Source organism: Psammomys obesus, unplaced genomic scaffold (assembly GCF_907164565.1).
Source record: "Psammomys obesus unplaced genomic scaffold, mPsaObe1.curated_primary_1811, whole genome shotgun sequence".
Lineage (NCBI taxonomy): Eukaryota > Metazoa > Chordata > Mammalia > Rodentia > Muridae > Psammomys > Psammomys obesus.
The window spans coordinates 30,854,840-30,877,558 of record NW_026585895.1 but is presented as its reverse complement, the minus strand read 5'-3'; the positions used below and the strand labels follow the sequence as shown (position 1 = coordinate 30,877,558).

The following is a 22,719-nucleotide window of genomic DNA, read 5'->3' as shown; positions in this document are numbered from 1 at the left end:
ATGGGAAGAGCAGAAGCAATTTTAATGCCTTCTACTCATTACTAATGCCAAGGACATCTTGGACTTTTATATTCTGCATTATTGGCATTCTATATATCTAATTTAATAGCCTACTTTGGTTATACTTTGCCAAGCTTGCGTTCTTTAATGTGTTTGCATAAATTCTATACTATTAAAGCTTGAAGCCACAAGGGAATTGGTTGAACATTGAATTTTAAACCTTCTGACATTCTTATTGAGCATGCTTATCTTTTCTTGTCAATAGTCCAAGAAAATATACTTAAATGTTACTAAAAGCCATATATATGTTAACTCATTTTAATGCTAGAAGTTTGTCATTTGTCCACAATTTCCTGAAGATCTCTCTAGTGGGGTTTGTTTGCCTTACTTGTTACATCTCTGAGAGAAAAGGTTTCCCCAATGCAAGAGTTGCAGCTTTGAAGGGAAGGTTTTCCCCAATGCAGGTGTTTCAGCTCTGAGGGGAAAGTTTTTCCCTATGCAAGGACAGATCTGAGGTATCCTAGAAGTGGGGAGCCAAGGAATAGCACAAAGCCACACCACACAACAAACCTCACACAAGAGATTTATTGGGAAAGACACAAGAGGGTGGCTGTCTCTTCTCATGAGAAACAGGAAAGAACTGAGCAGAAAGTAGGTTTTATGTAAGGCTTTTGGGGGGATGAAGCTTTCCAGGGTGGCCTGGGATTAGTGGGATTCTGTGGTTTGATGGGATTCTGTGGCTTTTTATTTTTTTTATTTTTATTTTTTCCTATAGTGTAGAGCTTGGCTGCCTGCATCTGGAGGAGCTAGAAGTGGCTATTATGGTCATTAAAGGAGTTCTGGGGGGCAGGGCCTGGCCATTCATGCCTTGAGGGGCTTACATTCCTGACTGCTGCTGGGTAAAAAACAAAACAAAACAAAACAACAACAACAACAAAAAACCACAATCTAGAGCAGTGGTTCTCAGTCTTCCTAATGCTGTGACCCTTTACAGTTTCTCATGTTGTGGTGACCTTCAACCATAAAATTATTTTGTTGCCATTTCATAACTGTAAGTTTTGCTACTGTCATATGTGACCCCCAAAGAGCTTGCAACCCACATACTTGAGAACCACTGGTCTAGAGAGTGGGAGAGACAGAAACAGAAATGACAACACCTCAGTGGCTCTAAGAAGAATGGTACTCACGCTTGAAGGCACATGGTAGGGACTTTATGCTTTTCTTGAATACAGCAAGTTTTTCTTTCCTTTAAGCCATGTGATTTCTAAGTCCATTTTCTTTTCTTTCTTTTTCAGAATTCCCTTTTCCACCCCTTGATACCCGGGCCTATAGATCCTGGTTATGGCAGAAACTGCACCACATATTGGACATTGATTCAAAGCATACGTTGCCTTCTAGAGAACCCTGCCCCTACTCTCCAGGCTGCTGCTACCTAATTGTAACTGTAGCTGTGTCTTCAAAAGGCCATTTCATCTTTTGGTCAAGCCAGCTGCTTTGGAATGGTGGGGAACTTGGCAAGACCAGTGGACTCCATGATCGTGGGCCCACTGCTGCAACTCTCTGGCTGTGAAGTGAGTTCGTTGGTCAGAAGCGATACTGTGTGGAATACCATGCTGGTGGATAAGATATTCTGTAAGTCCATGGGTGGTAGTTGTGACAGAAGCATTATATGCAGGAAAGGCAAATCCATAACCAGAATAAATATCTACTCCAGGAGGAATAAAGTATTGTCCTTTCCGCAGAGGACGTAGTCCAATGTAATCAACCTGCCACCAGGTCACTGGCTGGTCACCCTGGCTAACAGTGCCACATCTGGGGCTCCATGTTGGTTTCTGCTGTTGGCAGATCTGGCACTTAGCAGCAGCTATAGCCTGATCAGCCTTAGTCAGTGGGATTCCATGTTGTTGAGCTGATGCATAATGCCAACTTCTGCCACTGTGGCCACTTTGTTCACAAGCCCATTGGATAAGGACAGGAGTGGCTGGGGAAAGAGGTTAACTGTCTACCGAACGGGTCATCCTATCTACTTGATTACTGCACTTCTCGGCTGAAGTCACCTTTTGATGAGCATTTACATGGGACACAAGTGTCTTCACATTCTTCGACCATTTGGAAAGACCTATCCACATACTTCTTCCCCCGATGTTCTTCTCACCAATTTTACAACCATGCTCTTTCCAAGACCTTGACCATCCAGCCATGGGCTATAGCCCATCAGTCCGTTAACAATTGCACACCTGGCCATTTTTCCTTCCTGACAAAATGTATGATCATGTGTACTGACAGAAGTTCTGCCCACTATGAAGATTTCCCTTCACCAGTGTCTTCCAGGGTTGTCCCAGAAAGGCATTGTAATACTGCAGCTGTCCATTTCTTCTTGCATAATGTCCAAAGCCATCAGTAAACCAGGGCCTAGTCTTCTCTTCCTCAATCAACCCATCATTGGGCACAACCCGTGAGGCTACAGGTACATTCTTGTCAGCAGATGGCATTGGGTTTTGCTTTCCTAGGTTTTAATTTTCTTATTTCCTGTGTTTTAAACAACAATAAAAATAAAATAAATAGAATAAGATAAAACGAAAAAACATCTCATCAAAGTTGAACAAGGCAAACCAACAGGAGGAAAAAAGCCACAGGGGAATGCCCAAGAATCAGAGACCCACTCTAAGTTCTTTGAGTTCACATAAATTTTGCGTGATTGATTTAGAGAACATGGCATTCCTGGTGTCCCCATCCTTTCTGGCTTCCCCACTCCTTCTGCTTTCTCTTCTATGGGGTTCCCTGAGCTATGAGGAGAGGGATTTGATAGAAACAACTCATTTAGAGCTGTGTGTTCAAAGGTCTCTCTTCATGATACCTGGCCGTGGGCCTCTGCATCTGTTTCTGTCTGCTATAAGTCTGTGAATGCATCAATAATCACTGTATTAATACTTGAAATGAGTGGGTTTATGCAATGTGAACGACATCTCAAGAAGAGGAGTTAAAGAAGTGAAATAGTTTTCATGTAAAATAAGATCCCAGGAAGATGCTCAATTATACTGCTAGATCAAAGCAAGAGTGGGACATGATTTTACCCATAGCTTTGCTGGTCAAACTAAACTATCTAATGTTAGGGGGGAGAAATGTGGTATGGTGAAATCTCTTGTAAAATCGCTGTGAGAATAATTAAAAATACCACATTAGAAAAAAGTTGTCAAAGTCTTTTGTTTTGTTTTGTTTTGTTTTGTTTTGTTTCTCACAGGGTTTCTCTGTGTAGCCTTGGCTGTCCTGGAACTCATTCTGTAGTCCAGACTGGCCTTGAACTCAGAGATCCACCTGCCTCTGCTTCCCTCTACTAGGATAAATAGGGAGCCACTCTACGTGGCTCCCTTCAAACTTCTGGGGCAAAGAAAGCCCTGTGGAGAACAGGCTGTGCCTTGTTCTAAGTAACTTCCATGTTAGGTAAAACAGCAGCTTCCAGGCTGTGCCTTGTTCTGGATGATACATTTTATTAACAATTATGGCCTCATTCTGAGTGCCAATGTGAGGGCAAATGACATTGCATCTTCTGCATGTAGACACTACCACTACGCCCATCACTGCCCACAAGGAGCAAACTGATAAGTAACTTACTCCTGAAAGCAAAAAGCAAAAAACAAAAAACAAAACAAAAAAACACACCAATGTCTCCTATAAACTTATCCAAGCAGACTGGGTACATGTAAGCATGTGGGCATGGTAAACCATATCAGGAAAATCAAGACTTATCAAACAAATCAGACCAATTAAATTATGAACACATTTAAAGTGAAAGCCCCTCACTGTATCCCATAGAGAGAAGGACACCTAACACTGTAATAACAGTAGCTTCCACAAACTGACCTGTCCTCTGGTGCCGCCCACCCTCGTGTGTGTGTGTGTGTGTGTGCGTGTGAGAAACCCACAGGTACAGAACTCCTGACTGTTCCTGGGGCTTTAGGTCACCTCAGTCCCCACTAGTGTTGTGGCCTGCTTGCACTGCCATTATTCCCTCTGTCTGCCTGCAAATCCATTGGTCTGTTTATCTGACATGACCCTGTTCTCTACCTTACCTCTGTGGCTTCCATGACCCTACATCTTGACCCTATAGCTCATCTCAGCCATGTGACCCTGCAGACCATTGTCATGTTGGTTCAATGAGTAAAGGTGCTTGTTGCCAAGCCTAATGACCTGAGCTCAATACCTGGAATCCACACGGTAGAAGGAGGGAACTGACTCAAGTTCAAACAAACAAGCAAGTTTGTTGTCTGACCTCCACATACATTCTGTGGCATATGCGTGCCCACACAAATGCCCCCAGTGAACAAATAAATGAATATGTGAAATTAGAGACAAAAAGGAATACATAAGAATACATAAGCAATGAAATCCAGAGGATTATGAGGGACTATTTTGAAAATTTGTATTACAAAAAATTTAGAAGAAATGGATAAATGTCTAGACATATATGACCAAACTAAATTGATCCAGGAGGATATAAATAGCCTAAATCAATAATGAACAATGGGATTGATGTAAAAGTTTCCCACCAAAGAAAAACCAAGACCAAAATGTATTCATTACCGAATTCCTCCAGCTCTTTAAAGAACAAACACCAGTGGCCAGAGGCCAACTCAGTCTAGACAATTGATTATTGGGGCTTCCTTTCCAGTGGGCTCTCTATATTGTGTCAAACTGACAATTAAAAATAATCATCCCAACCAGTGTTACCCTTACACAAACCTAAATATAGACATATAACAAAAAATAAAGATTATAGCCCAATGTCCTTGATGCAAAAGTCATAAATAATTACAATTCTTTTGCAAAGCAAATAAAAAAGATCATATGCCATGATCAAGATGATTTTACTGTGAGAATACAAGATTCCTCAACATATGCAAGTCAATAAATCCAAAGCAGCATATAAATGGAGTCAAGGACAAAAACTACCTGTATACAGAAAAGTCCTTTGAGAAAATTCAACAACCCTGATGATAGAATTCTTGAAGAAAATAAGAACAGAGGAACTCACCTCAACACAATCAAGGCAACAGACAACAAATAGATAGCCACTGTTATATTTAATACAAATAGCCAAAACACTACCAGCAAAATCACTGCATCCCAGCACTCTAGAGGCAAAGGCAGAGGTAGAAGGATCACTTGATTGTGAAAACAGCTTGATCTTCATAGTGTCAGCCAAGGTAACATATGAGACCCTATCTCATAAGACCAAAACTAAAAATACCAAAAGAATAATCTATCAAATGAGTAAATGTGGAGGTCTGAGTAAGAATGGCCCCTGTGGCTCCTGTACTTGAATGTTTAGTCACCAGAGAAGTGAAACTGTTTGACAGGATTAGAAGGATTAGAGAGATTAGGAGGTGTAGCCTTATTGGAGTAGAGGAGGCCTTACTGGAGGAAGTGTGCCTGTGCCGCTGGAGGTGGGATTTGATCTTGTAAACGACCACACCAGGCTCAGTTTCTCCCCGCCCCACTGCCTGCAGATCAGATTGTAGCTCCCAGCCACTTCACCAGCAGCATACCTGCCTGCCTATCACCATGCCCTCACTCCTTGCCATGGTAATAATAGACTAAACCTCAAAAACTGTAAGCAAGCCACCAGCTGAATGTTTTCTTTCATAAGAGTTGCCTTGGTCATGGTGTCTTTTCATAGCAATAGAACAGTGACTTAAGACAGCAAATAAATTGGACAGCTCTCAAAAGAACAAGGAAAGCACACACACACATACACACACACACAAACCCATAAATTAAAAAAGCTCTTCTTGGTAGCACAGTCTTTAATCTTAGCATGTGGGGGCCTGAAGCAGGAGGATCAAGAGTTCAAGGCTAGACTTGGCAACACAGCAAATCCAGGGCATCCAGAACTACAGAGCTTGTAGTTCTGGAAGAACAAGACAAAATAAAAATTTTAGAAAAAGTACCAAAGGCTAATGAGTATGTAAACATTTGTTCAACACATTTCACCATCAGGAAATAAACACCAAAATTACACTGTGTTTCCATTTCACCCTACTCAGAAGAGCTTCATCAAGAAAACAGCATGGTGGCAAGGATGCAGGAGACAGAGGGGTAAAGGTGAAGAGAGGGGAGGAGGGGAGGAACATGTACACAGTGCTAGGGGACTGGAGATGAGCACAGCCACTGTGGAAAATCAGAAAATGGAGATTCTTAAAATCCTGGAAAACAGGCCTGTCACAACTACAGCCAGCTGTCACCTTGACAGAAACCTAGAGTCACCCCGGAAGGTGGAACCTCAACTGAGAAAATGCCTCCAGCAGATCTGTGGAGCATTTTCTTCACTCTTAATTGATGTGGAGAGAGCCCAGCCCACTGTGAGTGGTGCCATTTCTAGACTGGTGGGCCTGTGGGCCTGGGCTGCGTAAGAAAGCAGTATGAGCAAGCCGGGGAAGCAAGCCAGTAAGCAGCATCCTCCATGGTCTCTGCCTCAATTCCTGAATCCAGATCCCTGACTGGGGTTCTTCCTTAGTTTCCCTCAGTGATGCATCTGTAAGCCAAAAAACTACTTTCCTTCCTCAAGTTTCCTCAGGTTGGTTTCAGTCATAGTGTCCATCAGAGAAAGCAAATTGGAATGCCACCTACTTCACTCCTGAGCATGTATCTGAAGAAATCTGTGTCAGCATGCATTGTTGATACCTGAACACCCATGCTTACAGTAGCACTATCAGAAGAACCGAGTGACAGGATCACTGTAACTGCCAGTGAATAAATAGAAAATAATGTGGTATGTGGTAGTTCGAATGAAAATGGCCCCAATAGGCTCACAGGGAGTATCACTGTCAGGAGGTCTGGCCTTGTTGGAAGAATTCTGTCACTTGAGGATGGCTGTGAAATATCAGATATTCAAGCCAGACCAGTGTCAGTCTCTCCTGCCTTCGTATTCTGAGGTAGAACTCTCAGCTGCTTCTCCAATACCACATCTGCCTGCATGCTGCCATGCTTCCTGACATGATGACAGTAGAGTAAGCTGGTCCCCAATTAAATGCTTTCCTTTATAAGAGCTGCTGTGCTTATGTCTCTTCACTTATAATGCCATCTTTTCTTCCATATGACTTCTCTGGTTGAATGACCAGTGCTGGATGAACCAGATCTCATTGTAGATGGTTGTGAATTGGAATTGGACTCAGGACCTTTTGAAGAACAGCCAGTGCTCTTAACCTCTGAGCCATCTCTCTAGCCCTGGTTTGTCTTTCTTAACTGTAGCCATCACCATGTCACCCATACCAGCAGCACGAAGTCTATCCAGGCACCCCATGACTCCCTTCACAGAGATGATATCCAAAATGTTGGCTCCTGTGTTGTCAGTACATTTGATCACAATTCCTACTAGACAGGGTGTGGTGATTTGAATGAGAATGGCACCCATAGGCTCATATGTTTGAATGCTTAGTCCCTAGTTACTGGAATTGTTTGGGACTGATTAGGAAGCGTGACCTTATTGTAGAAGGTGTCTAGATGGATGCAGCCTTTGAGGTATCAAAAGTATAAAACAAAACAAAAAGGTTCTGCTGGACCCAGTCTTGCCTCTCTGCCTGCCATTTGCTGATCAAATGTGAGTTCTCAGCAGTTGCTCCAATGCCAAGCCTGCCTCTATGCTCCTGACCATGATGGTCATGACTAACCTGAAACTGTAAGCGAGCCTCCTATTCTAAACACTTTATTCTATAAGTTGTCTTTACCATGATGTCTCTTCTTGGAAATAGAGCAATAACTAAGACGAAGGGAAATCTAGACTTTCCAGAGGACCTATCACATTCCTGCTATGACATCTTGAAGACCTGGAAAGAGTCAAAAACAAAGTATATCCAAAGGATTCTGGGATATGAATGCAATGAATATTGTTTATTTATTGTTTTATGTTATAGGGCTACATAGTCTATATAGGGCTACATAGTCTCCTTATGTAGCCCTAGCTGTCCTAGAATCCCTTATGCAGAAGAAGCTGTCCTTGAACTTGAAGTAGTTCCCCTCCTGTGCCCCCAAGTATTGGGATTAAGGGTGGGTGCCACTACTCTCTCTGGTTTTGAATATTTTGAGATATGCCAATTGATTATTTGTTCATCTTCTTTGGAGAAAGGCCTATATAAGTACGTTGCCCGGGTTTTTACTCTAGTTACTGTGTTTGGCCCTGCTGAGTGTTAGGAGTCCCTTATGTGTTTTGGATGTTGGTCCTGTATCAAATGTGTAGTTTAAAACATTTTCTTTTCTTCTGTAGGTTGTCACTTCACTCTTGTTTCCTTCTTGTTTGGCTTTTTGACCCAGGATCTTTGTGTGAAACCCTGGCTGGCCTGGAGCTCCTCTTTGCAACACTCAATGCCCTGACCCAATGGTTGGGATTGCAGGCTTCCTCCATGCTACCCAGCTGGCTGCTCTTTATTTTGATGCACTTTCCCCTTGTTTGATTTTTCTTTTGTTTCTTGGGTGATTTCACTAAAGAAATCATAGCCTGTGTTTTCAGTCGTCATTCCCCACCCCCTTATGTTAGGGTCTCAATTAGGTAGCCCCAGCCAGTCTGAAATTCCCTTTGCAGACACGGCTGGCCTCAAAGTTACATCAACCCATCTGCCTCAGCCTTCTGAGTACTGGGATTAAAGGGGTATACCTTCCCACCTGCCCCTGGCTTCTAATGTTTCTATGTATTTATGGAGGGATGAGTATGTGTAGAGGCTAAGAAAAAAGAAGGGGTGAAATCGGCTTAGAGTGTGTGTGAGGTGGTAGAGTATGTGCAATATGAAAGCAGGGGGGTTAATACCGGGGGTGGAAAGGTTTAAAGGGAGGACCGGGTAGGGAGATAGAGATGAGGAAACATGCCGGGGAAAGGATCAACCAAAACTAAGGGTATATAAAAAAAGCATATGAAAACTTGCTAGTTTTAGTTGTAAGCTAACAAATAAAGTTTACAAACTAAGCATAGCAATAAGACAATTCTATGATATATTATTTAAAAAGTCATGTGACTGTGCAGTCTTGCTCTGGGTCCATTATTTTTGTTGTGTATTTGTTTTTAAGGTGGGGTCTCCTGTAGCCCAGGCTGGCCTCAAACTGACTGTGTAGCTAAGGATGAATTCCTGATCCTCTGGCTCTGCCTCCTAAGTGCTGAGATTCTAGACACGGACTCCACTATGCCGACTCTTCCTGATATATGTGTACACACACATTCTCTCTATATTTAATCTTTTTGTGTGTATATAATTTAATTTACTGGTTTTTCAAGACAGGGTTTCTCTGTGGAGCCCTGGCTGTTCTGGAACTCTGTAGACCAGGCTGGCCTCAAATTCAAGTAGATACACCTGCTTCTGCCTCTTCTGCCTCTCTAGTGCAGGGACTGAAGGTCCCACCATGCCTGTTCTTTTTTTTTTTTTTAATATTTATTTTTATTTCATGTGTGTGTGAAGGTGTTAGATTAGAGGCAGTTGTGTGCTGCCATGTGGGTGCTGGGAATTGAACCTGGGTCCTCTCTTGGAGAGCAGCCAGTGCTCTTAACCACAGAGCCATATCTCTGACCCTCATTTTATTTTTTTAAACAAGATCTTTCTATGTAGCTCCTGGAACTTCCAAAGAATATTAGGTTGGCCTAGAACTCAGAGTCAGAGATTCTCCTGCTTCAGTCTCCCAATGCTGGGATTAAAGGCGTGTACCACCACACCTGGCTTGAGACAAAAAATGGTCTTGCTGTGTAGCTCTGACCCGCCTGGTACTCATTAAATGTAGCCCAGGTTTACCTGAAAGTCACAGCAATTCTACTGCCTCAGACTTGTAAGTTTGTGTTAACTAGGTTTTCTAGAAAAGAGAAGCCTGGAGGTAGTCTGTGTGGGAAGGGGATTTGTTTTGACTCTCTAATCTTTCAGTTTTGCAGATGAGGCAGAAAATTCTGAAGTGCAGAGCAGGGAACCCACTGACCTGACAAGCTGGCAGCTGATCTATCTCTTCTTAGAAAATTAACACTTGAGCCGAAAATGCCGCTGAGCAGACAGCAGAAAATTAAGTCATTTTAGGAGATCAAGAGCTGGGCTTAGTGGACCACGCCTCTAATACCAGCACCCGGAAGGCAGAGGTTGTCGGATCTCTGCGACAGGAGAATTTAAATCTGCATGGAAGGAATGTGGGTGGTGGTCGGTGTAAATGAGGGAAAGATCCCACCTACAGGGTGGATTTCAAATCCCGCTAAGTGAAGCTGCAGACTTGTCAATATTTTTTTTTCCTTTTGTGACAGGGTCCTGTAAGTCATTTTTGAGTTGGAACTGGGGATTGCTCCTACCTCATCCCTCAGAGTGCTGGGGTATAGGTGAGTACTACCGTGCTGAACCGACCCATAACTCCTGGAAAAGGGAATGTTTCTAATAAGGGGTTCTAAAAACGAGGTTCTGGTGGATTGTTCAGAACAAGCAGCAGTGCTGAGGTTGGAACTCAGGGCTTCATGCGTGCCAGACAAGCTCTCTACTGAGAAAGTGGCTCTGGCTTGCCTTATTATTTGTTGTTGATTAACTTTTTTTTTTTTTTTATGTAGCCCTGATTAGTCTGGAAGTCCTTCATCCGCCTACAAGGCGTGGGTCACTAGGTCCGGCTTCCTGGACCTTCTGTTCTTAAAGTTGAGCCAATTCTGCCGGCTGTGGGGGCGTGCTTAGAGGGACGTGAAATGATATTAATGAGAACCACCTTCTTTAAAGGTTTACTGTGGTTTCCCTGCACCTGTGTAACACAGGGCCACGCTCCCCTGCAACACCTGGGGTCCATCTGAAGCAAGCCGCTTCTAGGCAGTTGCCTCCACTTAAGGAGTCACGGGGCCTGAAGGGCGGAATTTTGAAATCTGCACATCAATGCCGCCCATTTCCAGGTTTTTATTATGCTCGCCGTTGGCCTCTTCTAACTTTTTTTTTTTTTTTTTTTTTTGAGGAGAAAAGTGCTGCAACTGGTTTGGTCTCAGAGGAAACTGAGATGGAGTAAATTTGCTCAGGTCCCTGACGTTGCCACTCCAGAAAGTAGGCATGCCTGAGACGCGCCCTCTGGCTTAGCCATCGGGCTGGGGTTTAGTGGCTTAGAAAGCCAGGCTCGCAGGCGCAAGGCTGAGCCTTGCACCTCGAGAAAACAAAACGCCAGCAACCACACCAAAAACAAACAAACAAACAAACAAACAAACACCCCAAGCCTAATAGCCAGCCCTTCACTCTTGAGCAACTGGCTTGCTCGTTTCGGAAGCCCGGGATCTGGGAGTTTGCAAACTTGGTCCGAGCAACCAGCGGAGTGAGTCAGGTGGAGCCGCGCGCTAATTTACATCACCAATTGGAGCCCCCGCCTGGGGAGATTAAACCCTCCCGCCCCCTCGCCCCCGAGGAGGACGACCCGGGGGGCGGGGGCGGGGGCGGGGGCGGGCAGCCGGCCATCGAGCAGCCCGGCGCGCCGCCGCCCGTTGGATTGGCTCGAGCCTCTCCCGCCAGGCCTGCTCGGCTCCCGCGCGCCGCTGGGCCCGCCCCCCGCCGCCATCTTGGTCGTGGAGGAGCGGGCTGCACGCGTGAGTAAATAGCGCGAGCCCGGGAGCGGACGGCGGCCCGGGGCGGAGAGCGGCGGAGCGGACTTCCCGCGCGCGCGCGTGGTGGCGGGGCCGGGTGGGGGGTGGGGGTGGAGGAGCGGGAGTCCCGGCCGGCGCCGCCTCTGCCCCCTCGCGGCCGCGCCTGCCTGCACGGGAAGCGGGAAGCGGCGGGAGCCCGGCCTGCGAGCGCGCGGCCCGGCGTGCAGGTGAGGGCGCCGCGCGGGCCGTGCCACCGGTCACCGGTGTCTTCCGGCCTCACCCCCCAGGGTGGCCGACATGACGGCCGCGGAGCGCAGCCCCCTGGAGCCGCTTCTGGAGACTTGGGAGGACCCAGCGGCGTCCCCCGGAGAGCAGACGGACGCCTACCTGACCCTGACCAGGTGAGGCCGGCGGGGGGCAGCCGCCCGGGCCGGGGCGCCCGCGGGGACGCGGGGCGGCCTGGGGCGCCCCGGGCCGTGCCCGCCGGCTGACGTTGCGGGGCGCAGCGAGCGGCGGCGGCCGAGGGCTTCCGCGGGGAGGGAGGTTTTTGTTCGGCCCGCGGACGGCCGGGAGCTGCTTGGGAAAGTTGGAGCTGGAAGGAGTTCGGGGAGCGGTGCTGTATGCACTGCAAACCCCCGACGCGGCGAGGGAGGGGGCGGCCCGCACTTCGCTTGCTTTAGTTAGCGAGAGTCCGGCTCGCTCTGGGGGGTTCCCGGGGCCCCGAACCTGTGGCCCTGCCTAAGCCTTTTCGTGGTTGAGATTACAGGTGCGAGCCATCAAACCAGCCCCAGAATTGGCTTTGCTTCCCCCCCCCCCCCTCAAGTCAGCGCCACGAACCCGGCTTTTACGGTATTGAAACATGTTAGGATTAACTTTTGGCGAATGGCTGTAGAATTAGGAACTATGACTAGGGAAAGAGATTCCCCATTTTCTTTTCTTACCTAAAAATTCCAAAAAAGCGAAGAACGTTGTAGAGGCAAGAAAGATTTGGTGCAAATGACCGCTTATAGCTGATGTAGTTTCCATTGTTTTCTATATACCCTGAAACCACTTTTAAGGAATAAATTAATTTTCAAGGGCTTGAAGGTATTTTTTTAAAGATTTATTTATTCTTTTACGTATGAGTGCTCTATCTGCAGGTACACCTGCGTGTCAGAAGAGGGCATCAGATCCCAGTATAGATGGTTGTGAGCCACCATGTGGTTGCTGGGAGTTGAACTCAGGAAGAGCACACAAGTACTCTTAACCACTGAGCCATATCTCCAGCCCTTGAAAGTAACTTTAAAAAGTTTTTTAAAGGTCTGGGTACCAGTGCCTGCAGAGATGGGAAGTGTTGGGTGGCCTTGGAACTGAGGCTGCAGGTGCTAGGTGTTGAACTCAGGTCCTTAGAACCATATGTGCTTCTAACCACTGAATTGTCTCGCCAACTCTGAAAAGAATCCTTAAAGTGATTACGATAGTTTTTGTTTATGCTCTTAGTCTAACCTTATGTTCTATTTCCTTTAAAGTCGAATGACTGGAGAAAAAGGAAAAGAAGTCATTACAGAGATTGAGAAAAATCTTCCTCGACTGTACACAGTTTTAAAGGTCAGTATTATTATTATTATTATTATTTTTAATGACTCCAGACAGGGCCTCAGTATGAATTCCCTAGATTGAGCCCTTTGAAATCTTTCCTTAGTCTTCCAAGTGGTGGGATTCCAGGTGTAACTCTGTCTAACTTTCTAGTAAATGTCTTTTTCACTTTCAGATGTCATATTACCCAGTGCATTGTTAATGCCCTGAATACAGAATATCAGCTGTTCTCTTGATAGGACTATTATCTTCTTTATGATTACCTACGGTTCATCACGTACTCTTAATTACCTTGCATGTGTTTCCTCACTTTAGATCTCTAGACTCCAGGGCTTCTGGCATGCTAGTAAAGAGCTATGTGCTATGTATGTACTGTCAAGCTAGATTCACAGCGCCACTTTGCAGGTTAGGAAATTGGTTTATTTGCCTAAAGTGTCCCGGGTTTCCTGAGTTCAAAGCCTGTCTCTTATAAAATTGTCATAGGTAAAATCTGTTTGCTTTTTGGAAGTATAGTTTACTAAGTTATCCTAAAATGGCAACTATCTTTGGTCTGCTCTTTAGATAGATATAGTATTCATACATGTACTTTTTTTGGGTGTGGAGGGCTAGAGGGGGTTGAGACAGCTAGCTAAGTGACAGTCCTGCCTCTGTCTCCCAAGTTTTGGGATTATAGGCTGTCACTGTCATACCCCATAATACATGTTATTTATTCCATTTACTTTCAGGTTTTGGTAATTATGCCTGTTTGGAAAATTGTTAATACTTTTTAAAAAAATTATAGTTAACTTCCATGTTTAGTGGTAATAGTTAATATCAGACTGAGTCTGTATTCTTAGCCACACCTGACCACTAGTGACTTCATAACCTGCCATCAACACTTTTTAATATTTTTGTTTCTAGAATGAAAAGATTGAACTAAATATCCCAACCTTATTAAAATTATTACTATTTTTTTCGACAGGGTCTCTAGTCCAGGCTTGCCCTGGACTTCCTATATAGCTGAGGATGACTTTGAACTTCTGATCCTCCTGCCTCCCAAGTGCTGGGATTACAGGCATGTGCCACCACTTTGCATTTATGCAGTACTGGGGATTGAACCCAGGGCTTCATGCATGCTAGACAAGCACTGTACCAACTGAAGTACATCCCCAGTCCCAAATTTCTTGAACACTTTTAATGTTAAGTGCCTAATACATAGTAAATACTTGAGAATTGCTACATCGCAACTGCTTCCCTTTCCTAGTCTGAGAACAAGAAGCTATCACTCCATTCTAAAGCTAGGATGTCAGTTTTGCATTTGAGACTTTGCTTGTTCATTGTAGAAGAACCATGCTCTTGTATGTTTCCTGTCTAATAATTTTAACATTTTCATCTGTTTTCCTTTGTTTTTGCATGGATATGTGGGAGATGTCGTTTGTCTTAAAAAATGTTTCAGTTGATTTTGTGTGTGTGTGTGTATGTGTGTATGTGTGTGTATGGGTATTTACCTGCATGCATGTCTATGTACCACATGCTTGCAGTGACCCTGGAAGCCAGAAGAGGGTGTGAGAACCCTAGGAATTGGGGTTACGGACAGGTTGTGAGCCATGTGGACACTGGGAACCAAATGTTAGATATTCTGCAAGAGTAACTGCTGAGCTATCTTTCCAGTCCCTTTCAATTGATCTTTTTCTAGTTTCTTTCTTCTTTGCCAAGCTTCCCTGTCTTTTTTTACTCACTCCCAAAAGGTTGGCTGATTGACGTGCAAAGAATTTGGGATATAACTGGCTGGCTTTGACTCTAGAAAGTCTTTCTCTACTGTGAATGTGGTTTTTTTTTTGTTTTTTTTTTTTTTTTTTTTTTTGTAGGCTCACATTTCCAGTCAGAATGCAGAACTGAGTAGTGCTGCTCTGCAAGCCTTGGGATTTTGTTTATATAATCCCAAAGTTACCTCAGGATTATCAGGTAGGTAAATTGATTAAAGCTAAAGTATAAATAGTACAATACAGTTCAAGTACTATTCTCTGTGGCTATAGTTCATAATTTGTAGTTTATGATTTGCGCACTCTTTCCCCCTTGTATTTAGAAGGCAATTTTCGAATGTGAACCTATACTCAAGGTCAGTGGGCACCTTGCAGGAGTCATCTAGTGTGTGGGTTCTGGAGATTGAACTAGGCTTGATGGAAAGGGCCTTTACTGGCTCAGTCTTGTTAGTGGTCCCCAAGCTTTTTTTTTTTTTTTTTTTTTGGACAGTTTCTCTGTATAGCAGAGCCCAGGCAGTCTTAAACTCACAGAGATCTTCCTGCCTCTGCCTTCCAAGTGCTGGGATTAAAGGTGTTTGCCACCATGCCTGGCTCAAACACTTCTTAAGGAGAGCATATTTTGTACCTTAGAAGTGAGCTGAATTTATGATTTATCTGATTTTTTTATTTATATGGTAGTCATATGCCCTAAGGAACTTGCTGAGGAACAGTTCTTATAAAATGTTGGTAAATGTTAGTTTGGAAGTGGTAATAAAAGTGTAGAACCTGGGGGCTGGAGATATGGCTCAGGTTAAGACACTGCTGCCCTTCCACAGGTCCTGAGTTCAGTTCCCAGCAACCACATGGTGGCTCACAACCATCTATAATGAGATCTGGTGCCCTCTTCTGATATGAAAGCATACATGCAGATATTGTATACACTTAATTAATTAATTAAAAAAGTGTATAACCTGATATTTTCCAACTGTTAAGTAATAATATGGTTCTGTAGTTAGTAGTTTGCAATTGTAAAGGAATCCTACAAGATCCCTGTTAGAGGAACTGAGGGATATCATAAAGTTGTCATTTTCACTGCCCACTGAAACAGTTGTAGTTTTTTTGTTTGTTTGTTTGTAAGACTTGTTTACATCCTAAGATGACAATAGTTAATGCAGTCTGCTACTGTATGTTTTCTTTAAAGTTTTCCTCTTTGGTCAGGATTTTGTACCCTGGCAAAAAGTGTGAAACCTGTCAGTATCTCTGCAGGTTTTGTGATCATCTGCAGTTTCTGACAGCCCCCTCCCCATCTGCCTTTGTTACTTTTATTTTACTTTTATATTTGAGATTTAAAAAGTTTAAACTATACTACATAATTGAAATTAAAATGGCTATTTTTTTTCCAGAGGCAAATATTCAAGAACTTCTTTTAACCTTAAATGGTATCATTAAGAATTCAGACAAAAATGTGTGTACCAGAGCACTGTGGGTAATATCAAAACAGACGTTTCCTACTGAACTTATTAGCAAAATGGTGAGTATAATTTTGGGGCATTTGAATTATGTGCCTCCAAAACAGTTGTGGCTCATTTGATTTGTGTGTGTGTGTGTTTTGTTGTTTAGGTATCCGGTATTATTGATTCCTTGGAAGTGATACTAAGTAAAGGAGAGAACCATTCTGCTGTTGTTGATTTTGAAGCATTAAATGTCATTATAAGGTATGTAACTGCTTCGTAAATAAATTAGAATGAACAAGCTCTGGAGTTCTTATATTTAATGACAAAATAGATGTTAAACAATGGGGCTGCCATTTTCTACCAAGCTAAACAGCCTGAGTTCAATTCCTAGAATCCGTGTGAAAGAAGGAGAGACATTCCTGCAAGTTGTCTGACCTCCAAACACTGGATATGTAGACATGGTGGTACATGAACTAACACGTACATGCACACACACAAAGGTTTAGAACAGAAAAGTTTAAAAAACCAAGTGAATAGCCTCTAGACTAAGCAAGAGAAAGGTAACAAGATGAAAAGATACATAAGTTGCTGTTTTTATTTTTAGTAAAATGGTTTTGGCTGTATTCATTTGGAAGCATAATTTGGTTCTGAAAATTGTAGTTTAAAGCTTTCAAAGTATAATTGTACTAAGTGAGCTTAGCCTGCAGCAAGCATCTTTGCACCTTTTAGACATGCTGACAGGTTCACTTAGTTTCAGTCTTCAAAGGTTTTAGTTGTACAGCGTTTTGCTTTAACTTGGTTCTGATGCTATGACTGACTTGTAGAATATTTCTCTGATCGCCTTTAATAATGTTCAGTTTTGTAGTATAGCAATTTTGTTGTTTTTTGTGTACTACTATGCCTTTGTGGAGGCTAGAGGGATGGGTTCCAGAGATCAAACTCAGGTCATCAGACTTGTCAGCAAGTACTTTTTACCCATGGAGACATCTTATAGCCACCCCCTCCCCCAAAAAAGTTTCAACCTAAGACCAAGAATGTATTTGCTTTAAACATTTTGTGAAAAGTCTAGAAGTATAGCTCTTTAAGCTCAATGGTAGAGTGCCTTTTAAGCATATGGAGCTAGCTTTAATCCCTAGTGCTGCAAAAATAAACGTTCTTAATCAAATAAAAACAAGAGAATTCCAGTGTGGATGCACATAGGCAATGTAGCTGTATACAGGTACAATTTTAATCTGTTTCTCTATACATACACATATATACATTCTCAAGCATTTGGGCCATGTTATACCTATTTCTGTGTGGTGCTCATTTTCCTGGTAATTTCTTTTGCAGCGTGAGGGAAAGAGTTGAGCATACTAGGCAAATAAATACTTCACCACTAAGCTGTACCCCAAACCTGATGTCTTTATTTTTACAGAAAAATAGATGATCTCATCAGGTTGCCTAAGACTGCACGTACTGACCACGTAGGCCAAGTAGGCCTTGAACCTTGTGATTGTAGCCTTTTGAACAGTTGGGTTTATAGGCCTGCATCACCTGGTCTTGTTTCTTGATAATTTAGGCTTGACCTAATTTTTAAAGTTTAATTTAGTCATCGGGTTTTTCTGCTGTAGGCTAATTGAACAAGCCCCAATTCAAATGGGAGAAGAATCTGTGAGGTGGGCCAAACTGGTTATACCATTAGTTGTTCACTCAGCACAGAAGGTACATTTGCGGGGAGCTACTGTTCTGGAGATGGGGATGCCATTGCTGCTTCAGAAACAGCAAGAGATAGCCATGATTGCTGAGCACCTTATGAGTACTGTAAGTATTACCTTTTGTAAGAGTTTCCTGAATTCTACATTTAGTGGGTTCTACCTTGAACTTAAAATTCAGCTTGAATTTATGGTATTGTTAGACCATCTCTGAGGAGTTTTGTTTTGAATCAAAACAAAGATTTAAACTAGACATAGTCTAGTAAAAGAGTGCCAGCTTAGCATGCATGCACAAAGCCTTGGGTACAGTCTTAAGCATCACAAAACAAGAAACAAATGTAGAAAATAGTTGTTAGTTTAGACAAATCATCTATATAACAACTGAATTGTTTTAGTTCTTACTAAAGTCTAGATACTTTATCCCTTCTCTAATGAGTGACAAAGAGGGATTTCTGAAAAAGGAAGAATTGTAATAGATTTAGTTGTAGCATCTCATAGATACACATTTAATGCTCATGTCAATGCAGTTTCTTAGTTCCTGATTCAGGTGCTTCTTGTCAGTTTTGTTTTTGTTTTTGCAGTGAATTTTTCTAAAGGCCTTTTTTTTTTTTTTTTTTTTTTTTTTGAGACAGGGTTTCTCTGTGTAACCCTGGCTGTCTTAGAACTCACTCTGTAGACCAGGTTGGCCTCAAACTCAGTAGAGATCCGGCTGCCTCTACCTCCCTGAGGGTTTGCATTAAAGGTGTGTGCTACCATTGCCTGGTTCTACAGGCATTGTTAGGTACTATGTAAACTTGTGAGACTTAGTTTTTAGTTTAAGATAAAAGATGAGGCATATACAGTATGAAGAAAAGGTTAAATTGGGACATTTGAGCAGTGATTAAAAGCCAGTATAAGAACTGGCTGTGTGTATAATAATAATAGGGCCAGCTCATTTTAGGTAAGTAAGTCATGAGTGCAAAGGCCCCTTTATGTTTCTATACCCAGCTCATTTTCACAGAATGTTGTGGGCAGCTTTTCTTCTGTGGAAGGGAATGACAAAGACAGCACATAATCACAAAGGACTTGGACTAGGAGGACTGCTGTAAGTTTGTTTTGAGATAGATCTCACAGTGCAGCTCTTGGTAGCCAGGAGCTCATTTCATAGACCAAACTTAGACTTTTCTGCCTCCTGGGTCTGGGATTTCAAGGCCTGTTTGTTCCACCAAGCCTGGTTTATTGTCAGTCAAGTTTTGATTTTTGTGTTTGTGTTTACATGGATACATGTATATAGAGAGGCCCAAAGGACAGTCTGTGGTATTCCTCAGGCACTATTCTCCACTCGCCTAGAACTTGATGGCCAGTGAGACCCAAGGGTCCTCTTTTTTTCCACCTTTCCAGCTCATATTTCAAACATGTACAGCTATGTCAGCCCCCACCCTCTCTGTATGTGTGTGTGTCTCTCTCTCTTCCCTCCCGCCCTCCCTCCCTCCCTCCCTCCCTCCCTGAGGTAGGGTTTCTCGGTAGCCTTGGCTGTCCTGGAGTCATTTTGTAGACTAGGCTGGCTTTGAACTCAGATTCAACTGCATACCCTGAGTGCTGGTATTAGAGTCATGTGCCACCACCATCTGGCTTCCTTCTTTCCTTCTTCCTTTCTGTCTTTAAACCTGGGTTTTGGGAATCAAATTTGGGTTCTCATTCTTGTGTACCAAGCACTTTACCAGCCCATGAGGTTTTTATTGGTAACATGATTTATATGGAGAGCCACGTGTTCGTTAGCTATTGCTGTGACATAATACTTGAGAGAATAATCAGACTCTTCAAAAACAATAGAAGTATTTCTTTGGGGTCCAGGTTTGGTTACTTGGTCCCATGCATTTTACATCATAAGCAACATGGTGGCAGTAGTGTGTGGCAGAGTATATGCTTCGGCTCATTGTGTCATGTGGACTGCAAACTTGAGAAGCATAGATAAGTGGATTTCTGTGAGTTGAAGGCTAGCTTGTCTTGACAGCAGGTAACAGCATTCCATAGTGGGCCTGTATCTTGAAAAATTCAGAAACTAAAAATCATAGTGCACTAGAAGCAGAGAATTGGAAGGAGCCATGGCAATTTAGGCCCTTCAGAGATTCCCCCACTACTTTGTACTAATGTGCTTTTTCCAGATAGGCCAAGTCTATAGATGAACTAAAACATTAGCATTTTAAATTGAGCTAAAATGTTTTTAAAATTTGCTTTTAAAATTTATCGTATGTATGATTGTGACTGCCAGGATATATATATATAACATGCTGTGGCGCACATGGGAGACAGTCTTACATGGAGCTCACTGTAGACCAGGTGTGCCTCAAGTCCTGAGTGGTGGCATTAAAGGTGTGCATCACAATGCCCAGTAAGAGGGCAAATTGAGAGTTGATATTTAATGTGGATTCTGGGTATCTTTTGTTGTTAGGCTTAAGGGGCAAGGGCTTTTATCCACTGAGCCATGTCACAGGCTTTTGAGCTTTTAGACATTTGCCATGAAGCTGTTAGAGGGTTTTTAAAATTACTAGTATGCGAGAATTGCTACAGTGTCATTTGAATCAGGTCATGATGTGCTTGAAGTTTTCATTAGGAAGAAGTATGCTGGCAAGAAAACCGAGCTGGATTGGTGGACAGCAGGATGGTCAGATGAACATTAAGCTTATTGGTAGAATTAGGTGCTTTCTACTTTAAACTTCAGGTTGCTATATGCTGCAGTTTTTGCTTTCTTTGGAGGATATATACTTCTCATTGTGGGAAAGGTTATTTGGCTCAAAAAAAATGTATAAGAAGTTCTTAGTCTTAGATAGTGGATGTTTCTCTCTTAAAGTGTTTAAATGTTTTACTTTTGTTTACAGAAATTAATCTCAGAACTCCAAAAGTTATTTATGAGTAAAAATGAGACCTACGTGTTAAAATTATGGCCTTTGTTTGTCAAACTTCTTGGAAAGGTAAGTAATACAGATAGTGAATTAGTTGATATTTTTAAAGTTTGAACATGTCAGAATTTTTATTTCTTTTGAGTGTTCTACACTCAAGCTGTTGTGGAACTCACTACTCAACGCATAGCTCAGCCCTACAATTTTCAGAAATCCTCGTGTATCAGCCGATAAATTCTGGGATTATAGATGTGGACCAGCTCAGTTTAATGTGTGTATGCATGCTTTCATGGTCATGTATGCACTAATGCACATTAACATATATACATGTATGTGGAGGCCAGAGGTCAACCTGAGGTGTGGGTCATTAAGTGCTGTGTGCCCTTATATTTTTTTCATTACTTTTATTTGTGTGAATGATAACGTGAGATTCGTTATCCATCAGGGCAACTTGGGGGAGGTTCACTTCTTTCGCTATGGGTTTCCCAGCATTTAAACTTAGGTTGTCAGATCCACCTGCTTCTGTGCTGGTATTAAAGGTATTTGCCACTATCTGTGCCCACCTTCTATTTTCTTTGAGGCAGGGGTGTCACATTCATATGCATTCACTGAATGTGCAGCTGTTTTGCCTTTTTAGCACTGGGATTATAAGTGCTTGCTACCATGTAGAACTTAAAAGAGTGTGTATGTATTTTTTTAAACTTTATTATTGTGTATGCATGTACAGTCACAGGTATGTGCATGTATGCACAGAAGTCAAGGCTACTTTGTGGTGTTTTTCTGTCCTACCACTGGAGATCATACTCAAGTTTTCAGGCTATTGTATTTTATTTTAGTTTTTTAATTTTATTTATTTTTTTATTTGCGGCAGGGTTTCTCTGTATCCCTGGCTGGCTGCCCTGGAACTCCCCTCTGTAGACCAGGCTGGCCTTTTACTCTTAGAGATCCACCTGCCTCTGCTTCTTGAATGCTGGGAACCACTACTGCCCTACTGTTTTTAGGCTTCCTGAAAAGCTGAGCAAAAGCATTTTGTACTGCTTAGCTGTCTCAATAGCCCTTTCGCCCAGTCTTTTGTTTTGAGACATGGTCTTACTATGTCCTCTTGGCTAGACGAGAACTCTGTAGGCCGCACTGACATTCAAGGCAGACTGCCTGCCTCTGCTTTCTATGTGCAACCTTATCCAGCTGCTTAGGTTTTGTACCTGAGTTTTGGGGGTTGATTGAACTTGGGTCCTCCTTGGTGCACAGCAGGTACTTTATTGAATGAGTTGTCTGTTTTCCCACACCCTCAGTGTTTTAACTTAATACAGCCCCATTACTCATGCTGTAGGTGTTTATGTAAGTAATGTAGCTTTCTTTTGTTTACTGATTAGATTATGAATTCCCAAGAATATATATTAAGTGAACAAATAACTTTATCATACATTTTCTGTTTTAGAACTTGCACCGAAGTGGGAGTTTTATCAATTCTTTGTTACAGCTGGAAGAACTAGGTTTCCGTAGTGGAACACCCATGATCAAAAAGATAGCTTTCATTGCTTGGAAAAGCTTAATAGATAATTTTGCTTTAAACCCAGGTAAGTAAATAGTTTAAAAAAATCTTTTTTTTTTTTAGGATTTATTTATTTATTTTGTATATTGTGTTCTGCATGCCAGAAGAGGGCACCATATTTCACTATACATATTTATGAGCCACCATGTGGTTGCTGGGAATTGAACTCAGCACCTCTGGATGAGCAGACAGTGTTCTCAACTTCTGAGCCATCTCTCCAGCCCCCTAAATCTTTTTTTTAAAAAGACTTTTTGTTTGCTTTGTAAATTTAAGTGTGTGTGTGTTTGTGTGTT

The 22,719-nt window shown here is 42.7% G+C and overlaps 1 protein-coding gene across 2 annotated transcripts in view; it reads left to right on the top strand.

The window, feature by feature from the left end:
* The first annotated feature begins 11,672 nt into the window (after positions 1 to 11,672).
* Positions 11,673 to 22,719, top strand: part of Rif1 (replication timing regulatory factor 1) — a 57,105-nt gene continuing 46,058 nt past the window's right edge. For both annotated transcript variants that reach the window (XM_055600382.1, XM_055600381.1), the window contains exons 1-8: positions 11,673 to 11,952; positions 13,060 to 13,138; positions 14,974 to 15,070; positions 16,251 to 16,378; positions 16,468 to 16,562; positions 17,915 to 18,104; positions 20,854 to 20,946; positions 22,313 to 22,451. In XM_055600382.1, coding sequence (XP_055456357.1) covers positions 11,849 to 11,952; positions 13,060 to 13,138; positions 14,974 to 15,070; positions 16,251 to 16,378; positions 16,468 to 16,562; positions 17,915 to 18,104; positions 20,854 to 20,946; positions 22,313 to 22,451 — 925 coding nt within the window. In that variant the 5' untranslated portion in view covers positions 11,673 to 11,848. The remainder of the gene's footprint in view (positions 11,953 to 13,059; positions 13,139 to 14,973; positions 15,071 to 16,250; positions 16,379 to 16,467; positions 16,563 to 17,914; positions 18,105 to 20,853; positions 20,947 to 22,312; positions 22,452 to 22,719) is intronic.